This window comes from Lottia gigantea, assembly GCF_000327385.1.
Source record: "Lottia gigantea unplaced genomic scaffold LOTGIsca_33, whole genome shotgun sequence".
NCBI classification, from domain to species: Eukaryota; Metazoa; Mollusca; class Gastropoda; family Lottiidae; genus Lottia; species Lottia gigantea.
Genome location: NW_008709110.1, coordinates 1,843,757 through 1,867,324, shown reverse-complemented (window position 1 = coordinate 1,867,324; position 23,568 = coordinate 1,843,757). Strand labels below are relative to the sequence as shown.

Here is a 23,568-nt window from a genome sequence, read left to right as displayed (position 1 = left end):
TGTTTTCCTGCTTTCAGTTGAATTGATGACCCTGTATTACAGACAAGATCAACCGCAAAATGGGTAAATGGGGTAAGCGGGAAAACAAGGAAGAAATACCTTTCTATACCCATATTCAAGATCTGCATTTGATCGACCTGTATGCCAATATCAGTAGGTATAAATTAAACATGTCCACTCAGCTTTTCAGACGTGTTCATTATTTTAAACTTTGCTATATTTGAGTAATAAAAGATGTTTACTAAAGGAATTAGTTAAAAGTCTAGTACTTGAGATAACAGAATCACGCCCTAACCTCATATATTATATTGTATTTACTATTGACTATTCAACTATTATCATATCAAATATTACTATCAACAGGTTTAACATTAGAAACCCTTTCACCCCCGAATACATATCTAGAATAAAATGCAGCGCTTTGCCGAACTGAATGATTCCCTGGGCTTTCAGGAATACATCATTACATTAAAGAGATATCTAACCTACAAATGTTTCGAATTCTGATGAAATTGTATCAATTTGTTCGGGATTGGACAATAAATCAATGCCCCGTATGCTACAGACTGTGCCCGTAAAAGATCTCTCGACAATTAGAAATCGAAAAAAAGTAGTACGTAAAACTCCATTCATTTCATTTGCACTAATTTGCGCTGTGTAACGCCGTAGGAGAACTGGAGAAGGGTCATATATCATGCAAACAAATAAAGAATATTAGAAATGTATACATACTAAATTTTATCCATACAAATGAAATAGATCACTTCTAAGGAAGGAAATATAAAGGATATACCGTTGGGTTGATATAGTTGAAATATCTCATTATATAATCAATTAATATTTTTATAGTTAGAAATGTTATGCTGATTAATCAAAGTATTTATAATACTGTGTATATACATCGCCTACAGGTTCCCACTAGATTATTCAAACTCTATATTAGGATTTTAAAACCACTTGAAGGCATTCAATAAGTCATATTATACAATATAATCATTCATAACCAGGGGAAATAATAGAACAATTTATTTGAGAATTAATATATTACATGGGCATCACCATCATTATGTCTATAGTCTGAAATTCTTGATTGAACGTCCGTGCATCTTTAATAACAAGAATGAAACATAATTAAACGAAAATTGTAACCATCAGTTGTACTGTGATGCTTGATCACCAGCAATATGGCACCATCGTTATATAACTAACCATATAATTTTACCGACGATAGACATTTCGTAATGCACGATAATTGTTATCATCATCAATATTGGAACATCAACTATTATCCAACAATATCGTAACAACCGCAATATCCCAACAATATCAGAAAATATTAGAATTATAATATATTAACCAACATAATCTACAATATTGTTATACATGTATTCTGCATGATTCACCATCCGGCCAGCAACTGTCTTGGGACATCTGATCACCAACAAAATTAGAACAGCAAATGATATAGTAATGGACACATAGACAAGTAGAGCCATGTTTCAACAAACCAAGAATGAACCAGTCAGAAACTCTAGATTATTATTATCATCTACGCCAATTCATTCCATCAACTATAATGATAGATCTTAACATCAAAAAGGCATTTCAAACACTGTCATCGCTTTGAAAATGGAAACATTGTTCGAATAACATGTATTAACAGTAACTATTAAGAATCTAAAAGATATATCAATATGAAGTATAACCAAATTTCTGAGGAACCAACCAACTAGCCAAGAAAAGTTATTGATATTGTAATATTTTTAATGTCGGAATTTACTTATGTTGTATCAGCGAACATGAAATATTTCTTGTTAAAGATTTAAGGAAACTAATTTTAAAAATATAATCTTATTAAGTAAATCTTAAGAAAAGCCTGCTGGACCTGATGTAACATGATAACCGTCTATAACCTGTATGATCTAAAGCTGTAGGTGTAACAATAATGAATAGAGACAACATATAAAATACTGAAATACCTGGAATGCATAGATGCGTAACTAAGAACAACGTGTTAATGTTATATAAAATGAACTTTTTCGGGATAGACAAATTTTAATAAAGGAAGGATTGATTTCAATCCATTTATGACACAACTGATGGCACCAAATATTCCATTAGTCACTGGCTCAGACATAAAGCTCCCTAGAACATATTCATAACGAATGGTTCAAATTAAGTTTCACAAGGTGCTCGTTTCAGATCAAGGCCTCATTTCGTTAACTAATCGAAGTTGAAATGTTATAAAGAAAAACATGCAAGACATGCTGGTAATTTCTCAGAAAAAAATTATCTAGAAGGAACACTATATAAACTATGACGACACCCACTTTAAGAAAGATGGCTCGGTATAATATTTCTTCATATTTCATACTAGTGTCACGTTTTCATTTTTTAGTTTCTTTGTTAGCAAATAATTATAGTTTCATAAACACACCGTACTATGAACATGATGATAATAAAGGATGCTTTCAAGAGCAAAATATGTAACATAAACACATTGAATATAGTCGGACAAAAACAACATTCTTTATATGGATGGATTAAAAACAAGCGTACACTCGCTATTCAACTAATAACTGTGCATAAATATTTCAGACTGATTTCGTTTTTCTCAATTACTATATTATCCAAAAACGGATGTAGAAAAGGAAAACCACGGCCCATGAAGCCCCAGAATTTAAAATTGAATTGTATATACTACATTTGTGTTTGTAGGAGGTAGGAGGCAGGGGTTTTGAAAATGCTAATCGTGATCATCGTAACAGAACGCACGGAATCGTGCTTTCATATCGAGAAGAGCAACAGAAAAGTAAACCATCTGTTGAAAAAGACTGTCAATATCCGTAAGAAGAAGGACATCATGAATGCCACTATATTTCTTCCCATAGGGGTGCATAGGTTGATGATCGTCTTTTAGCGACACCAAATCGAATCAGAGACTATTTAATTGAATCATTATGTATCTTAATGATGAAATTCATTAAACGAAACGATCAGCGTAATCTCTTTGTTCTGAACGGATTGCACACAAGATATGATCTTACTATGAAATATAATGCACACACCTTATATAGAATTGTTATATTAAATAGTGAAATTCTTTAGAAGATATTTTCTAAATTACTCTAAGTAGTTGAAACAAATTTACCGTTAAAATATGTCTGCGGTCCAAATACAAATATGTATGTTTTCATGCCATTTTTGGGCATATTATTTAGTATTCTTATGACCCACGCATCATGTAACTATGTCAATAAACTAAACAATGTTAAAAAGTTTTAGTCAGTCCTAAATAAATAAAGTAAACTTGTTGCCATCATTATTAAAAGTTGCTGGTAAATATAAAATATAAGCAATACCTGTGTTTGTTGACACAGGGATATCCAGTAAAGTGGTTTTCAATTCTAGTCACTCTTAAGTATATATAAAATCCTATCTTACGGTCAATATACATACAAAATATCTATAAATATATTTATGGCGTATTGACCTTAGAGACACTTTTACTGGATAAAGCGTGAACCTGTTGAACGTTTATACTTCAGAAGTTATTTCACTTTAAAAGCATAGTATTTATGAAAGTTTTCAGCATAACCTGGTTTTCATTGGTGACTATAAAGAAAGAGGGGCATGTTCCGCTGTACAGATTTTGAATATTGTCAGCAAAGCGTATAATGGTATGCACCATTAACCAATGCACTTATCACAAACCAATATACCATAACAATCCAACTTTGTAATTTGCAACGCTGATGGGATATCTTTATATACCTATATGTCTATCATATTATTTTTATGAAAATAAGATCAATGACAGGGCATCATTATCAGTCAATTAAGTTTTAACAATTTCCTGTGTAAATGTCATTTCAATTGTTACCAAATTGGGGTATAGTCGTTTGCATCTTTAATCATTTACTATACTACCAATCATTTACTATACTACCAATCATTTACTATACTACCAATCATTTACTATACTACCAATCATTTACTATACTACCAATCATTTACTATACTACCAATCATTTACTATACTACCAAGTATTTACTATACTACCAATTATTCACTCTACTACCAAGTATTTACTATACTACCAATTATTTACTATACTACCAATTATTTACTATACTACCAATCATTTACTATACTACCAAGTATTTACTATACTACCAATCATTCACTCTACTACCACGTATTTACTATACTACCAATCATTCACTCTACTACCAAGTATTTACCAGTATAAAATTGTATGTAAAAAAATTACAATATTGATTTGCAAATTGTTACAGAGTGAATTATCGTTTATACAGTGCTGATATTCTAAAACGCCTATTTGGAGACTCATCACAAGAAAACCCTTGCAGAAAGGTAAAGGACTTGTTTTAAGGTGAACGTAATCTTGGACATATTCTATAGAGGAAAAAGGTATTGATGATGTCCACTTACTAGTGATGTTGTGATTTCAAGAGTTTTCTCTCATCCATTATTGATTTAGACTTTAAAAATGTTCGTGTGGGTACACAGAAATCAACACATCTATGAGGGCAACCACAAAGTGTTTCACCAGTTCCCTTTGTTTGTGCAAATGTGGCCCGGTGATTAAGACCTATACTCTGACAGAGCCAAGTGTGATATTGTAATGACTAACACCTTATACCCTTGTTCTTTTGTATTCAAGAAAGCCTGGACTAATAAAATTCAAATATCTTTTCAAATACCTGAACGCTTTCTTTATTAATATACTATAGAGGTTCAATATTGAATAGGGGTCTTCATAGTAAATAAGTCACCTGTAAATTGGGACATGAACCTTTATAGGTTTGGCTTTGAATGATACATACCTTAAGTGAAAAGGCCAGATACCATTCTCGATAGAAATCGCAAAAAATGACAATGCAGTTTTTTCTGTACTTAAAAGAGCATTTCATTTGTTTTAGGTCGAAGTTATTTTTTGCTCAAATTTGTGAAATCTATACACCAAAATCTAAAGAACAGTGGTCCTTAACGTATCTGAAAGTTTAACTAAAAAATCTAGCCAAAACTATTTCAAAAATTTACGTAAACTTTTTTAGTCTGTTATGCCTGTCTTCATCGGGATGGTTGCAGATTGGCAAGAAAGTACAGGACAACTTTCGACAACTGTCATTAATTGTAGCCTTAATTTAGTTCACCTGCAAACCCCATACACACAAATTCAGTTTACTCTTAGGAATTTGAGATTGTAACACTGCAATTAAGTAATGTTACGAAAGCAAAGGCACAGTGATGCAGGATTAACCTCTAGAGTATTGTTTGTGCGGACAGTTTGAATAATATAATAAAAGTGGAATATATGAAATTCAACTCCATATTCTTCAGAATCTAAAAATTTAAGACGAATAATGGTTCCAACAAGATCCTTAATATCTATAGAAATTGTAATAATTATTTTTTTTACTGCTAAAACTGAAGAATAATGCTACTCTTAGGGATATTCTAAAGAAAACCACTAGATAGGATATCGATGAATCATAAAGGAAATATTAAAATAATAACTGATTCATGATAAGGAAAGGGTGCAACCTTAAATCTCAATTGAAGTATTTTTTACCTCTATTTAAATGTTATACATTACGCGAGCCTTTAAGGGCTAGTACAGTCTCATCCTACTGACAAAAATAAACTACATGTAAATATTTTATAACAATGTCATTTGCTCTAGGGGCATTCTTTTTCATTTAATTACTTTAGGCGATTGAAAATAACATATTATTCAAATTTAACCTAATATTATGACCTAATGATATGACGTACATCAAACCTTTTAAAAATTGAAATTGACAGGCTATTATGTTGACATATCGAGTTCATTATACCATCAACTGTATCGTTCACTCTCTTTATCAACAGTGTCGACGTGATACTATTCTGCAATATTTTTGAAACATCTAAAAATTTTTCTAATCTTCTTTGGTATATTATTATTATAAGAAGATTTCTTTGTTTAATATCTAAAATCTTCTTTATTTCATGATCAATTGACTGTTTCGATATTAACTTATATAGATACGTAATATGTCTAAATATGTGATTAAAAATATCCACGCTTTATAATTTTATTATATTACGATGATCTGATTTAAATAGGTAATTCATCGATGTGCTGATGAGTTCTTAATGCACAATATGTGATCCAATCTATCAAATAATTATTCTAGACATCCCAAAATCTTCCTTGCCATGTTACATATTTCTTATGTTATTTGTTGAATAAGGAAATAAACTAAAAGAAAACACCATTTTGATTTCTTTTAAAACTATCTAAAATAAAAATTAAAAATTTCCTTCCTACTTCCAGAAAAAGATTGTAGCCTCAAATCTTATTCAAGAGGAGATAAGGAGGATATAAAGATTCAAAAAACCAAAACAAGAGAATCCATTTCGCTTACCTTTATAATTTGAAAATTCAAAGAAAAAGACAATCCGTATATTACTGTAAGTTGATAACACTAACCCAGACTTGGCGGTAAAAACGTTGAATCAATATGAACAAGCGACTATATCTCATGTAAAATATAAGTATATGGGTTTACCTCAATGTATTAAAAACTCCGCCTACTTCAACTGACTGAACAGGTTGATCTTAGTATGAAATTAGTTAAGCTGAACCAGCTTTTTAAAGGTCCGATTCAATGATTAGTTAGGGGATTTTCGGGAATTATACGCTTAAGCATAGTCATATACAATTTAATGGGATAAAAGAGACAGATTTATTACTCTCTCTTATGAGTGACACACATTTTCGGAAGATAATAAATCAAGGCAAACATATGTTAACGAATTTGGGCACCTACGCAACTTATGAATGCATAAGAATAACGTTGACTATTTAAAGGATGTTTTCTTAACCCAATTGTCCAGGCGTTAAATGAACAGTGGAAGCTTCACACGAATTCAACAATGTCGAAGGATTCTCCCATTAAACCATCCTGTATTGAAGAATTAATGGAGCACGAATTCTATTATTCTTTTACCATTCAAGGAAACTAACTTGGAATTCCTTTTGAGCGAGAAAACAAGTCTAGGTTATATTAGTGAAATTATTTGTGTCGGTGACATTTGAAGTATTTGATTAACCAGTTAGACTATTTGTATAATGGTTTTAGACGGTGAATGGCGGTCGTTATTCTACCTATGATAAATGAAATTCAACTAAATCTACCAGTAGTACAATACTTCAATGTAATTGTATGAAGTTTGCAGAGATCCATTTATACCCTCCAGTGGCTTCTCTTCCAAACTGTAGAGAGATTTGTGATGTACACAGGGCCTTGGTTTCTATTCTCGGACTTTTTCCATGTCAATCCCTCATACTGTCATTTCTTGTAGGGAGAAACAGGATTGCAAGATGGTAATCGACCGAACCCCTGTCCTTTGCAAACGTCCCAGCCCTTTATAGCCACCACGACCTATCTGTTATGGCTGTAACAAAGTCATATTTGATGAGTGTTGTAGTCTGGTGTTCCTCCAGGACATTGTAAATCATTTGAAAGACTGCTTCACTCCACAGCAATTAAGTGAAAATAGAACTAACATGTTATTGGAAAATGATTATAGATTGTTTGAACTTTGTCAGGTGACTGTATGCTAATAGGTAATCAATGTATTGACCACAGGTACAATACTAATGGCATTATTATTCATATTATATTAAATTCGGTTCAGTGCACATTACTCATGTCGCCAGTTAGGTTTTAAAGGTTTTACCTCTGCTGGAATCCTGAACAATATATTTATTAAATATTAATAGCTTTTGATATCTTTATAGGAATAGATCATAAAGTCAACGTTTATCGTTTAATTTGACAGTCCTCAAATTTATGTCTGGTAACTCTGTCATTTTTCCACATTAAGTTCACCAAATAAGTTTACTGCTATCTATGTTGCATGAAACATTTAACCAAAAGTTGGATTATAAGAATGAATCATACATTTTTTAGGAAAGTTACATTGAAGAATCAGAGCAGCGAATGGAAAAGAGAATGAGTGAAGACGAAGATGACATACTTGAAATGAAAAAGAAACTACAGAATACGATGGGGTAAATGGAGGGAAAAATTGATAATATGAAAATACAATCATGGTCCACACATTATGACGGTGGATGCATACGACCCATTTTAGTTGGTGCGGATGTCGAATATGATTAAATTGTTTACGAGATTTTGACCAATGTAATTTAAAATTGTATATATATATATATAAATAACAAGTGCTGCAGAGACGAAACTTTTCAAAAGCTGTATCTCATTTGACTTCCTCACTAGCAATATTGTGCCCAATGCGTCCAAAGCAAAGTAGCATGTAATGAGCCGGACGTGGAATCTTAACCAAAAGGAGAAGAAAAAGGAGTAAAATATGAAGAGGCATAACAGAAGAGGAAAATAAGATAAGAGTGATAAAAGTTAAATAGAGATAAAAGACATCAAAAAATAATATATAGAAGAATGACAGGTGAAGAAGGGAGAAGAATTAGAGAAGTCGAATAGAGAATGACACGTTAAGAAGGGATGAATTTGATAGAAGACATATTTACAGGGGAAGAATTAGAATATTTTAAGGGGAAATGACAGGGTAAGAAGGGACGAATGTGAGAAAAGACACATAGACAAGAGTGACAGGGGAAGAATGAAAATAGAGGAAAAAAATACAGAAGGGTGACACGTTGGGAAGGGGTGAATATAGAGAAGAGTGACAGGGGAAGAATAAATCTATACGAAAGGAGACAAATAGAGAAGACTGACAGGGAAAGAAGGGACAAAAATGAGAAGAATGACAGGGGAAGAAGGGGTGAATATATAATAAGACTAAAAGAGAAGAATGACAGGGGAAGAATGAGAATATATGAATGGAGATAAATAGAGAAGAATGGCAGGGGAAGAAGGGACGAATATGAGAGGAGACAAATACAGCCGATTGATAGAGAAGAATGAAAAGGGAAGAAGGGAGGGTGAGAGAAGATAAATATAGAAGACTGACAGCAGAAGAAGTATGGGAGAAGACAAATATTGAAGAATGACAGTGAAAAAAGGAAGGAAGAAGGACGAGAGAAGAATAACAGGAAGAAGGTAGTAAGATGAGATGACACAAATCAAGAAGAATAACACGAAAAGAAGGGGGAAGAATGACAATGAGATACAAATTAATTGAGACCTATGGAGAAGAATGGGTGGAGAGGGGTGAGATGAAAGAAATGGAGAAGAGAGAGAACAAGAGTAGATCAAGACAGTTTTTGTTTCGAAAGTGGAACTGTTATTTTTCTCTTCACCAGTCGAGACACTTAACCCCATTATTACGTTGTTAAGAAGAATAATCTTACCTCGAGTATAGGGTCCCTATAATATCTCGACATCGTTTATTACTTTATTTAGAAATATACACATTCCCAAACTAACATATATTCTGATGACTGAATAACAATTTACACCAGTTACTATACAGCAGAAAGTATGTTGAAGGTTTGAAAAGAATTTAGGTAAAGGCTGATAGAATGTAATAATCAATATTAATTGCTTTCTTATTCAAATAGTCTCGAAATTAAAATTTCTATTCTTATATTATTGACAATCCGTAACAGCGACACTCTAGCTACATTTACCCAACGATGCATTTTCTCGTACCCATATTGGTTAGAAAATTGGGATCTTAATAAAAGTATGGTCATCAATTTGGATTGGGTCATCAAATTTATTTCACAAAATGTGACAAAAATGTTTTCTTGACAAAAAGCAAAATCTTGATGATAATACCTAGATCTCTATAATATGAAATCTCATTATAGCCAGCAGCTGTCCGATTCAATTGATAATTGAAAAATGTCAATAAGAACATTTACTGGTTGACCAATATCATAGTTCATAAACCAGCATATAGATACATCATAGATTGATACAAGGTACTGTCACTTGTCACTTGTCAGAGAACAAGGTATAATCAGTGCAAATACGATGTTCTGTTACACATAAATGACATGGCGGTCAACATTCGGTATGTCTACAAGTAACAATCAAACATACGAATAGTATTTAACCATAGCAATCAAGTTTGATTTATTTGTAAGCGAACTACAATCATGATCAATTAGATACTAATAATTGGAAGATAAAAATTTCTTTCTTTGGAAAGCACAATTTGTTCAACAAATATCTCAATTTTGTGGGTTTTCTTTATTAACATCGAAACATCGTGCACACGTAAGAAACCAGACCCCCACAAACCTTTTTTATTGCCATTATTGTCCTGTCATATTTCTAGTTTCTCGTTATAGCCACTAAAATCAAATTCTCGATAAGGGGGTGTGGCTTGATGAAATTCTTTTTCTCTTCAATTTCTGCGCTCTCTAAAAAGCATACGAAATGTCTCGATAGTCAAGCAGTACGCCTCTTTATAACCTATCTAATTTTTAACACCCATCTGAATGAATCTTTTCAAAATCTAATTGAAATAATATGTAGAGATATAATAAAATGCAATAGAAACAGGATTCACGCTGAGAATTAATTTGTTGAAGGTAAACAAACCACAGTGATATGCAAGTCTATTCTTGTACTGGGAATATTGTTGTTTACCTTAACCAGACTACTTGTAATCAACAATTCATCATACCTTAACACATTACCACGACACGCAATTACAATTACATACACCACCTCGTCTCTATCGACCTTTAAACAAATTGCTTATTCGTCAGATTACATAAAGAAATATGACTTACCACCTTAGTAAATTACATTAACATAGATTGAAATGTATGTCTAATAACATAGTTTGTTAGAATGAAACCAGTTACTAGAAACCAATCAATATAGAGTTTACTAGGAAGCTAGAAAATCATCCAAACATTTCATTAATGAATTATTAATTAGATATACTCTCGATGAGCTTGATTGGATATGCATAAATATCATGCTCTACACCGATGATAGCTCAGTGGTTTCCAAAACCTTGAGGATAAAGAAGATAGTAACAGTCCACAGGCTCAATCTCAAAGAACTGAACTATCATCAGCTGATCTGATCTTAATTTTTGTTTTTACAACAAAACTATGAAATGGATAGGCGTCCTATACTGCCATTGCTATGTTTCAGTAGAACGAAATATTTGACTTGATTTGTAGGTAGCCTATATAGTCCTTGTCATATATAGAAACGTGTACAATTCATATTTTGTATTTAGATAAATAAAAATGCAAAAATATGCCCTTCCAAGAAAATTAGGAGCTCTTTATGCTGCAGTAATTTGTATTAAAATCGTTGTATCACTACAACATGATCACTCTTTTCGGTATCTACATTCATTTTTTTCCTTTTTGAATGGCTATTGGATCCTTTATAAGGAAACCTTTTTTCATGTGTTGGGTGTTTGAACCTTTACCTATGGATTGTGATTTGAAGATGTCAGTTATCACTTTGTTATTTTGTTAATAATATGGAATAAATCACTGTAGAATAGAGTTGAAGTGGGATCCACGGTTGGATGAACTCTTAAGTGCAGGTTGCTTCCCTTGATACAAAATGGCTGCCTTCTGGTAACATATGTTAAGAATAATGTTCTGTCCCATGAAATAGTGTTTGGTTTGGAAAAGTTGGATAAAAGACATATAATATAAATTTAGCAATCTTAAAGATTACTCCCATTCTGAAACGTCTGGAAATATATGTGCCAAATATTGTCTCCTTTGCAAGAAAGAGTTTGTGACACATCAATAATTGTCGGTTGCAAAACAATGAACGAAATTGAAAAAGAGTTACTCAAAGACATTTACACTAAAATATAAAACCTAAATTTGAGCAACGCCTCTTTTCTACTTTGATACAAGACATGAAAACGACATAATTTCGCGAATGTATGGATTTATAATGGAAAATAAACACCTACACACAAACGAGTTTGAATGGATGCATTACATGGTGTTTATTCTGTTTTCTTCTTATCTACGAAGATAAACCATTTTTTTCCTCAAATTTACACCTACTATAAAATTACACTTACCTTCAATTCTAACTCTCCCCAATCTATCAAATAATTTGCGAAATCTCGAAAATAGAACCATATTAAAGCTGCAGTTAATACCATTTTCAATTCTTTGGTTTTATTTACTTTCCACGTGTGGATGCTGAATCAATCGATGAATATAGAATGGAAAATAAATAACCTATATATAGGTATACAGTAGGTGATATACGTTTTATAAAATAAAGATTATATGTGGTAAATAACACAGGGCGTTAAGTATATACTGTTATAGACTATGTTACAAATTTACACTAATCTCTATTGTTAATCCATTGTTAGTCGTAAATGTACTTGATACAAAATAGACTATCAACTCTCCAGAAGTAGGATGAAGTTAAGTCTTTCGACACGTGCACAATAACACTGATGGTCAAATATTATATATCCATATACTTACATACTTGAACAAAGTCAGAAAAAAATGCTGATTATATACCGGTTTCGAATCAATAGAGTGTTTGTATATACGTCAATAAATCCATTCATACAAATCACCTTTAGTCCACTTATCCCTCTAAGGTTATTTGTCAGTTCACACGTTGACAGGTAAATGCATAATCAACATGTATAGTTACTACTATATTATATCGTATAGCTATATCATAGATTCAGGTCGTATAAATTATAGCTTGAAAACATTGCATTATAATTCTACCGGTTTATGATCCGGGTCACTGACTTTTAAAGGTTATGGTTCATTTATTTCATCGTTAAATTGAAGCCTTTCAATATCATGAAAGATACAATGATTGTTGCCATATTTAAACTAATCATGGGGTTTTGGTCAAAAATGAGCCACAATTTTATTAGAATAGCAATAAGGAAACGCAGAATTGTTCCCAACCATGTCAATGTAAAAATACAGAATTATATTTACATAAAGATTTCTTATTATTCAAATAAGACTGTTTCAACTAAATATACATATAATACCTGACTGCTTTATCTTTTATATCTGACTTTATACTACATAATATATACTACATCATTTTTATATCTCTACTCTACTACATCATTTTTATATCTCTACTATATCTATATCACTTTTATATCTCTACTATATACTACATCATCTCTATATCTCTACTATATACAACACCATATTTTATATCTCTACTATATACAACATCACCCTTTATATTTCTACTATATACAACAAAAGCTTTATATTTCTTATAATTATATACTACAACGTCTTTTATATCTCTATTATTATACTACACCATATTTTATATTTCAACTGTATACAATATCATCATTTATATTTCTACTATATACAAAATCATCTTTATATCTCTACTATATACAACATCATCTTTATATCTCATATACAACATCATCTTTAAATTTCATATACAACATCATTTTTATATTTCTACTATATACAACACCATATTTATATCTCTACTATATACAACATCATCTTTTATATTTCTACTATATACAACATCACCTTTATATCTCTACTATATACAACACCTTCTTTTACATTTGTATTATATACTATACCATCTTTATTTCTCTACTTATAGCTATATTGTGCAATTCTTTCTCACTCTAAAGGCAACAATTCTTTATGGATTCTTTTGCTTTTTATTTTGTAGACCAACTTCATTATGAAGATGATCCCTATCGATTTACTCTACAGGCTACAAACAATGATTTGTACTTGCTGTTGTTGGGCATATGTCACCTTTTATGGCTCTTTTATATTTCTACTATATACTACTTTATCTTTTATATTTCTGCGAGATTGATCTAGAGTCTACAACTGGAACATTTTGATTTGCTACCGACTTTTTAAAAAATATGAACTAAAATTTGTTTAAAATTAACGTTTTATATACGTTTTACATCAAGGAAGGGGAATCCCAGCGATTTTATTTGACCACTGAGGCTACTTTTTGAAATTCAAATTTAGTCCTAAAGTTAAATACATTCCTGTTTAAATAAAGAAGACGGAACCACATAATAACCCTTCGGGGTACTGTAATTCGAAGCATTGCACAGAGGAACAATAAGTTCCTCTCAATATAAGAGAATACCCCTTAAACTAGTATAAGACTAATTCTGCTTCTACCCACCAATATCTGATATCTCTTCATGTCTCATCTCTCCCATATCCCCCTTTTCATACCCTTCTCTCCTTCAAAACTGAATCTCATCAACTGTCTACTACTCTGTCTGTTCTTCTTTCTACTATCTCTTCTTCCTTACTTTCTGGTTCTCTCCCAGTGCCACTTCTTCCCTTTGCTAGCTATCTACATGTGTTTTTCGTCTGTGTATCTTCTTCTTTCCCGTGTTTACTTTACGGTCACTTCTTCCATCCTTAACCCTCGTCTGTTTTTCCTACATTCCTCTCCACCTACACCTGTCTTGCTCCCCCTTGTATCTTCTACCTTACCGTTTCCTTTTTCCCCCTATATAAATAATATATTTGATATCATCTCCACTGAACCCTGTCACTTTATTTACTTTTCATTCTCTCATTGAATTGTTACCAAGTGTGTATGAAATTCGAAACAAAATTTAAATTGATAAGCCAATACTGAAATTTGGTGTGAATAATTGCTAATCAAATTTTTAAATTTATATTAAACTCTGAAAAAATGAAATTATATGAATTAGGTTGTGGTTTATGAATCGACTTACAGTCATGCAGGTTATTCTTGTAAATTTTAACATAATAAGGGAGCTAACATGTAACGAACGAGTAACTTTAATTTCTGTTGGCGAATGGAATGAAAAGCTTGTGAAGGTTATTCCTCAAGGGTTCAAGATTTTGACTGAAAATGTCCTGCATATATGTCCGAAAATAGACCAATTTGATACGATAAAACATTTTTTGTATTTGTCATTGTCATTAAAGGGAGATAACCATGGAAATAAGTAACGATATAACAAAACAACACTGGTATGCATTTCGGTATAACTAAGTCACCTCTTTAATATCAAAGTTTTGTTTAATTTTCAGCTTATATTTTGTGACTTCGAGTCTGAATTACTGCCTACTTCACAAATTAAAAAACCGCCCTTGACTGACTTTGAGAACTTTACAGCCGAAGGGCCATTCATTTGGCGATATACATTAGTAAATTACCGACTTGGTTCTTCATCTTTTAGGGATGTGGCTATTAAAAAAGGAGACCTTCCAAAGATAAGCAATTCAATTCTGAAGGTTTATATTAGGGTCAGTTTCAGCAGGAGTAGGCCTACACTATCGTCACATCTGTCATTCTGGGATAGTAAGAATTTGGAATTGTGGTTAGGTAAAGGAATAGATTAAATTCTTGAAGTTTTGGACGATCTTCAAGAGCGGTAGGCCTAGTTTCTGCTGCATAGCATATTAGATGTAACATTTTCATGTAAGTTTTCATGGTTCCTGTTGGGGTGTTCTGATAATAAGTGTCTAAACGAGATTTTAAAAGTTTGAATGGATTGCAAATTGGGTCATATTGTGATATACCAGGACATTTACATAGAATCAATAGCAATTTCTATATCACAATTATTAGAATATTTGACTGAATATGAATTAAAAAATCGATAGATAGCAGCCTTTATACAGTCACTATGCGTCAACAGATATTTCAAAATTATATTAACACGTATGTATGAGTAAAATAGAGGGTTGACACCTTTTAAATAGCTATTTATCTTTACTCATTACAGATTGTTATTATACCACAGAAAGTCACAATCATGTAAGTATGAACATTAGTTGAACTATGTCTTTCTTCCCAACTTAGTTTGGGGTTTGTTATAAGCTTTTAAAATTGTCAATTCAACGAGTTTCACTGTGTGGTGAGTTTAATTACTTTGATCATACGTTTTAAGTTTAATTTTTTTTTTAAGTTAACTACCTTTTCTGTAAAGCTGTCCTGATGAGAATTATTCAATCGAAACACCTCTCAATAGCATGGGATGATCTCGTATAAGAAATTTTGGTTTTCAAATGTCTTTTTTATGAGCGGGATTATATCAACTCGTCTGGGTTAAATCAAAGTCACAAGTTATTTGTAGTAAACATCTGGTGTAAACAATAAGAAAAGTTTAGTATGTCAACTTGGCCTTTAGTATTGGTTTAATTCTAGTTTTTGTATTTCTGAATGGAAACAGTTGTTGCTTGGAAGTTTAAATTCAAACTGCCGCATTTGAAATTTGTGACGTCTTACCCAATGTCATACATAATGAATTCCACAAAATTTCATTTGTATTATTCAATAGATTAACACAACCTTCGTCGTATTTGGTGATAATCCTATTTGTTCCGAGACCAAGATTATAAGATTAACCAATAAAATCAAGTTCTAGCTAGTTAACGTTAGTGAAGCAATATTGAATCTAAAGAAATACCATTTAGTGATTCTGTATAGTACAGGTAGGTAGTCTGTTTATTTACGTCGCTATGGTTTAAACTTAAAATGCAATCTTGTTTTTAAAACATCCTGCAGTGTTCTTATAGACTGGTTATGAATTCAGGTGGATCATTTCTAAAATCTGCAAAACTTCGTGATAAAATAATGACATTTTAAAGTTAAAAAAAAACAATAGATGGAAACAGGAATTTCGTGATATCCTTTTGCCAAAATTGAAACAGCGAATGCATGTAGATAAAAACTGGTCAAAAGATGCGATGCACATTGCAAAACATCAGTTTGAAAGAGCTCTTAAGCGGAAAGGTGGGTTCATTATAATTCCTAGATTTCCAACCACTACGCCCCTAAAACTGTTATTTGATCATTGTATGTACCTTTAACATACATACAGCAGTAGATCGAAAGTCCAGTGTCTTAACACTTCGTACTTAAATCCTTGCACTTATTTCCTTTAGTCGAAAGTTTGATTAGCACGGTAGTTGTGACTATTTGGAATGATAATAATGATATAATTCTATTGATGGTCATGCAATCGTCCCATATTTCACACTGTTAGAATGTAACATTACGATAGCTAATGTGTGATAGTCTAATATTCTTCTGTATTATGTAATGAATTGATGAACAGTAGGAAGATGAACCTCTGTTAATTACACTCTAACATGAAAGTGAGTAATTGAATTGTGAACTTCATTCTAATTATAATTGTTACAAGCTGCCATTGGTACTAACAGATAGAAATATGACAAATGTATTTCTACATTGGCAAAATGGCAACAGCTTTCCATGAATGTGACTATGAAGATTCTATTCAATTGTGTGTTTGAAAAACTACTACAAGTATCTATAACTCGGGATCTTCAGCTTTAGAAAATATTTTGCAGTCACTACCACCATATATTGCACAGATGATAGAATAGGCATTAGAACTAATTTCATTAAAGTTGAAACGTTCTGACACACGGGCATTTTGGCATGTATTTATGTATTATGAAAATTCGAATGAGCTTCATCAGTGAAGACAAGGTGTATAAAATTGGTGATATGCATCCTGAAAATAGGTCATTTGTCTGAAAATCGCATAGCTTAAAACATTGAGTAGTAACATAATTTAAGTTTTGTGTTTATATTTCGATATCGCTGAACATTATTTTGATGTATTGCGCACTAACAGTGAAAGTAGTATATTACGGTAAATTTTGTTCAAAAAAACTATTATGTCGTACTCCCAGTATTCAGTCTTCTGAAGTCGTAGTTCCATGCAGATTCTTTACACGATTCTACACGATTTATTCATCTTTGTAATTTTAAGGATTTCTTATATACATATAGACCTACTTCGGCATGCTGTTGATAAAACGAAACACTTTAACCAATATTTATTGACAAAATGGTGAATTGGAAGATGTATCATTTTAAAAGACACTCAAAATATAGCAAACCGCTCGAATTTCAACGAATTTATGAACAAACGGGCTATAGCATTGACATTATTTGAGATCACATGATCTTCATTATTTTTTTTTATCGTAGATTCGACTGAAAGTTGATAAGATATGACATGATCAATATGCAAGAGCACAATATTCACAAAATATAAATTGTATTTACTATTTGAAAGTGGATATTTTCCTCTATAAAAAAGCATAATGAAGTAGAAATGAGTAACTAATACAATGTGATTGTGACAAGAATAAGTATGAATATATAAAGATATTTTGATATATAACAAATAATATAATAGTCTAGATAATTAACAAAATAGATTATTAATTACTTATTACATAATATTTTAATATTACTATATTGATTACTTTATTGATTGGCTCACGTTTCTCACGACTTTTCTGTGGAAAATATCTAAACGCATTAAATTTTCACACAAAAAAAATGTCTAAACATATGTTCAATTCCAATGTTCTGTATCCATATAAGCGTTCAGCCTCCATAAAGAACACTCAAAGAATTCATTAATGCATAGGAATTGAAGATATTTCCGACGTTTTACGCGAAATTGAAATATTGTAAGTTCTATATGTGCATAAAAAAAATCATTTATTAACCATTCAAATGCTGTGTTTCGGTTTCGCCTGACACTTTGAAATTTTGAGCTGTGGTTGATACTTAAAGAAAAATCTCGCATAAATCTGGTTCAACAACGCGTAGGAAACTATTTTATTTCGTAATTTTGAATAGAAATATATAGTGTTGGGAAAAGACCACTCATCAATAGTGTCATATGGAATATGTCTCTGTACTTGGTTACAGTTTTCAATAGCTATTAACAATATTAAGTCAAACATGTACATGTAAACACATGTTAATTGTATTGTCTTTGTGACCAAGGCCAACACATCAGTAGGGACTTGAATTTATCAACATTGTATGTTAGCACGCTGATGCTCATGAAATAATGTGTTCGGTGATCAGTTAGCGATGAAAAATACATTTGTAGAAATTGTTTATATATGAATAGCTAATAGAACTACAAATAGAACTTTCAAAATTAACATCCAAACTTACTCCTAGTTTTTCTATAAAAGAGAGAAAAGACATTCTTTTAAAAAATAGGTTTGACAAATTTGATCAATCCCTCTTCTATTCTTTCGATGTTCGTTTATTTCACGAAATTCCGCTTTTTCACATGTAAACAGGGATCTTATAAATATCGTTTACACTCGTCACTGTACACCTTAATTTGAAACTGCGAACAAGTGAACCATAAATAAATTTATCTTTAACTGCAAAGTTCAATCTGACATGAATATATTTCTCCTTAAGTCATTATGATCCTTGAACGAATGAACTCTTGATTAAATGGCCTGTTAACACTTTTTTTCAATAAAAAGGCATGTAATTGCCAATGATTTATTAGATAATGTACAAGTGAACTATTTAGCAGGTGTCTGTATGGGTTCTGTCGTCGATCTGAAGACCACATGTTCCTAGTTTTCATTACTATAATGAGTATTGTATGAAACAATAACAATAATGATCATACTAGATTGCTAATTAAACTCGCTTTTATAGTGTTCTGTTGCACTGATTAACTGTAGCATGGTTTCCGAGGAGTATGTATGCTAAATGTGACTTTCTGTATAGGACAGTTTTATTCTGATACGGATCATGGAAGCGGTAAGGTTTTTTTTATTTAACATTATAGAGTATCATGGAGCAATACCAGGTCTAATTCTGTTTCACTGTAATACACATGGAAACTGTCTTGCAAGAAGTGAAAAATAATTGAAATTTAGCTGTGCCTTGTAAGTTTTTTACTTTGGTAGAAGCTTCCATGTCTATATTGATAAATTTGATGTGATGCAAAATTTTAGTTGGTACCGTATCACGATCATGGCGTTAGTACAACTTCTTAAGACTGTTGATCTTGTAGGTGTAAGAGGTATAAGTTTTGAAACCTTAATGTTTAAGTAGGAACAACTAGTTTAGTCTGGAAGGGATAATGATATTTGCTTCACCAGCTTATAGAGATTTGGTGGTTTGCGTTGTCTTTAACTTGGGCCCGAGTTTTCTAAAAAGTAGTCTGAGTTATTTTAAAAAGGAAGTCCAGGACTTTGAAATCCTACGACAGTCTATTATCAATTAAACAAATTATTTCAATTTAGACCGTTTCTTTCAGGACTTTCAATGAAAGCGTACAATTTTGAGGAGAACCAGACGTCGATTCGGAAGTGTTATGCACAGCCGAAATAGAGCTCAAATTAAAACATTCAACATATGTATACGACATTATTCGGATATTGCGTGTATATTAATTACATTGATTGAAGTTTTATGCTTCCTCTAATATTATTATCCAATAAGAATATGGTATTGGTATTGATTATTATTATCTGTTAGACTATATCAAATAATATGAGCAATTGCATTTCATTATTACAATATTAGTTACACCAGAATAGGGACAGGACAACTTTAAATAAAGGTATGATTATTATTTAAACAGTCAATTTATCATGATATTTCAATATTGTACTCAGATGATTTATTTTGTATCTTTATTAATGCTAAGTATGATCATCATCATTATTGTTATCATTATAATAAGAATACACATTATTGTATTGCTTTTGTTATCCATGGCAATATCCTATAATTATGTAAAATTATATTTAGATAGCAGATACTGCGATATTTATATAGGGGTCATAGGCGTTCCAAAGTTTGATTTGATTGTCAGTGGAAGCAGTCAATTTTATTTTTCCAACTCAGTTTACCTGTTATCATTGGAATAAGACGCTGAGAAAGGTCTTCGGTTTGCGATGTACGATGCAAAATTGTGAATAATTGGAAACTTAAATTGAGTTTAAATGAAAAGTTGATTTCATTCTGATCTGTGTAAAATCAAAATATTGAACTGATATAGCCACTACAAATAACACAGATAATAGAAATCAAGGATATAATGATAGTTTCAGCAAATGATAATACGCTTACGTTGTATATATTCATATAGTTGAATTAATTATTTTGTGTTGTCCAGTAGGCAACACAAAACATCTGTTGTTTTACAGTCACAGCTGAAAGTCATAAAATGTCACTTGAATCTGAGAAAATATGAAGTCATCAAAATCATGAACTGTATTGTTGATAATAAAACAATTTTCAAATATTTAGTTGTCTAGACGCTACAGGTTAGTTGCTGTGAGATGATAATGTAATATATATAATATATGAAATAAATTGGCTATGATCTTTTTTTTAAAAAACGTTGGTGTTTCAGTTCGTAGAACCGTAGTTTTAAGGTACATGTAATGAACCATATGTTTAAATGTCCTCTAAAAAAGCGACCTGTTACAATGAAAACTGTACGAGAACGTAAATGATGCACAATTTTGATTCTGAACTTTCTGGATGGCTAAAATCTGTCATACATAGCTTTAAGTTGACTTTTAAAAGAAAACCATACGATTGAGCATAATTAACTCTTGAAAAACAATGATATGGATGGGAGTTCTACGTTGAGGTTTATTAATTTAAACAAATAGATGGTATGATAATGCAATGTAACATATGGTACACATAGCGGGTTATTATCACCTGTAACCAACATACATAACATTCTTACTTCATTTGTCATCAATTGGGAATTTCATAATGATTTTGTATACATGTATATAAAATACGCCATTTGTACTAAAAGTCTATCCATGTAGATTAACGTTACAGTCCTCTAGAAGTACTCTTAGAGTAGTTAGTTCCAGGTTTGCTGTTGTCCTTAGTTGGTCAGGATCAATCCATTTCACAAAATTCGCTTTTTTTATTCCTCTTTCTAGCTAGTTTGTTTGCGAAACCTGTAGCAAAGTCGGTTATAGTGTTGGTTCTGTACATGACGACAATTAATTGGTCACGTCGAATAAATGGTAGTCTAATCTCAGTCGGCGTGTGAAAGTTCGATAACCTTGGATAATCCTGGAATATCAATGTCAAGAGGTTTGGCCAAGGACCAGCTGGTTGAAAGGTTCCTTTGTGTATTTAAGTTGTAATCATTGTAAAATATAGGCTAAAGTTGTTTATATATAGGCTACAGTTTGTGGTATCTGAAGGTGACGATGACACTTGAATGTCTTCTCGTTTATTTAGATTTTTATTATTTCCCTTCTTTCATGAAGTGAACTCGATGAATTTATTTCGTATCTCAGGATAATTTTAGTATTTTGTCGAAGCATTAGAGAGTCATTGATAGAAAAACAGGTACCTTTGCTATATGGTATTAATGAAATAATTTGTTATGGAATCTAATTATCTTGTTTTTATACTTTCAGCCTATTTTCAACATGGTTGCATCAGAAATAATCGGTGGTTCACCCGACGGAGATAAACATATTTGTTATGACGAGGTTCGACCTGCACCCAGGGTAAAACGAGAAGCGTCTGATAGTTATACTAAAAACCAAGGCACAGTCAAATTATTCATCTTTAACGACCATCCTGACAATAGTCGAGTGTATTCCTATGACGAAATTAAACCAAAACCAAGAGTTAAAGATGAAGCAGCTGAAAATTACCAGAAAAACAAAGGAAGCATTCAAGACAGTGTTTTTAAAAACGAGCAATGTTGTATCCAAACTCAGAAAGATGAGAAACGCACCCCAACACCACGGTGTCCTACCAGAGAATCTAAGGAAAATTATAATCTAAACAGAAATGGCTCTATCAAGTTTGAGGAGATGTATACAGATGCACCTCAGCGTCCAAAGACCACTCCATCACCACGAGTTAGACCAGAAGCTTCCAATATTGCCCGTCTTAGCTCCGGTGGACGCATGAGATCAATAGTCAACGACTTTGGTCAGTACCGACCCTCTCCCAAATCACAGAGAGTTAAATCTGAGGGAAAGGATATGAGCAATCTCTCTAAAGGTGTGAGAATGAATTTGATATTTTCTAAATATGGACAGGATAACAATAATAAGGCTGTACCAAGGGTCAAAGGTCCAGCCACAAACAATGCAGAATTGGCTAAAGGTAAAAGAATGAGTGAAATATTAAGCAGTCGAGGAACTGATCAGGTGGACTACCAAACAACACCAAGAGTCAAAAAAGAAGCCTTTAAGAATGCTGCGATTGGTAAAGGAACTCGTATGCAGAAGATCTTAACATCGGTTGAACCTGATGATCCACGCCCCTCACCAAGGGTCAAGAAAGAGGCTCAAAACATTGCTAACATGGATAGAGGAAACAGATTGTCTACCATGCTACGTGATGCTAATGGTCTACCAGATTCACCCAAACAAACCAGGGGAGTACGTTCAGCTGAAGCTAAAAGAATCCAGGATTATGGGCGAGGTCATGTTGGACAAACATTGAGTGGTGAAGAAAAGCATGACTATATTGTATTTAAACCTGGACTCGTAAGTCCTCATTTTGACATCGCCCCAGCATACTAAACTGGAGCAAGCAATTACTAATAATTATAAGATGGCGGCCTGCTGGATCACGGCTACACCAACCAAAGTGGTTTACTCTTAAGACCTTGCTTACCATTTCATTATAGATTTGTTGAATTTGATACCATTTTGCATTCATCTTACTACATGTATATACCCGACATACACCGATTTCGGCATTTGCTAAGCTTTTAGCTTGAAAGACGATTTTTTTTAA

The 23,568-nt window shown here is 32.1% G+C and overlaps 1 protein-coding gene across 1 annotated transcript; it reads left to right on the top strand.

Moving 5' to 3' along the window:
* Positions 1-22,238: 22,238 nt before the first annotated feature.
* Positions 22,239-23,351, top strand: LOTGIDRAFT_162347 (hypothetical protein; the record flags this gene model as incomplete). Its single annotated transcript, XM_009058307.1, has 1 exon — positions 22,239-23,351. One exon carries the CDS (start codon positions 22,239-22,241, stop codon positions 23,349-23,351), a length of 1,113 nt encoding a protein of 370 aa, XP_009056555.1.
* Between the last annotated feature and the right edge of the window lie 217 nt (positions 23,352-23,568).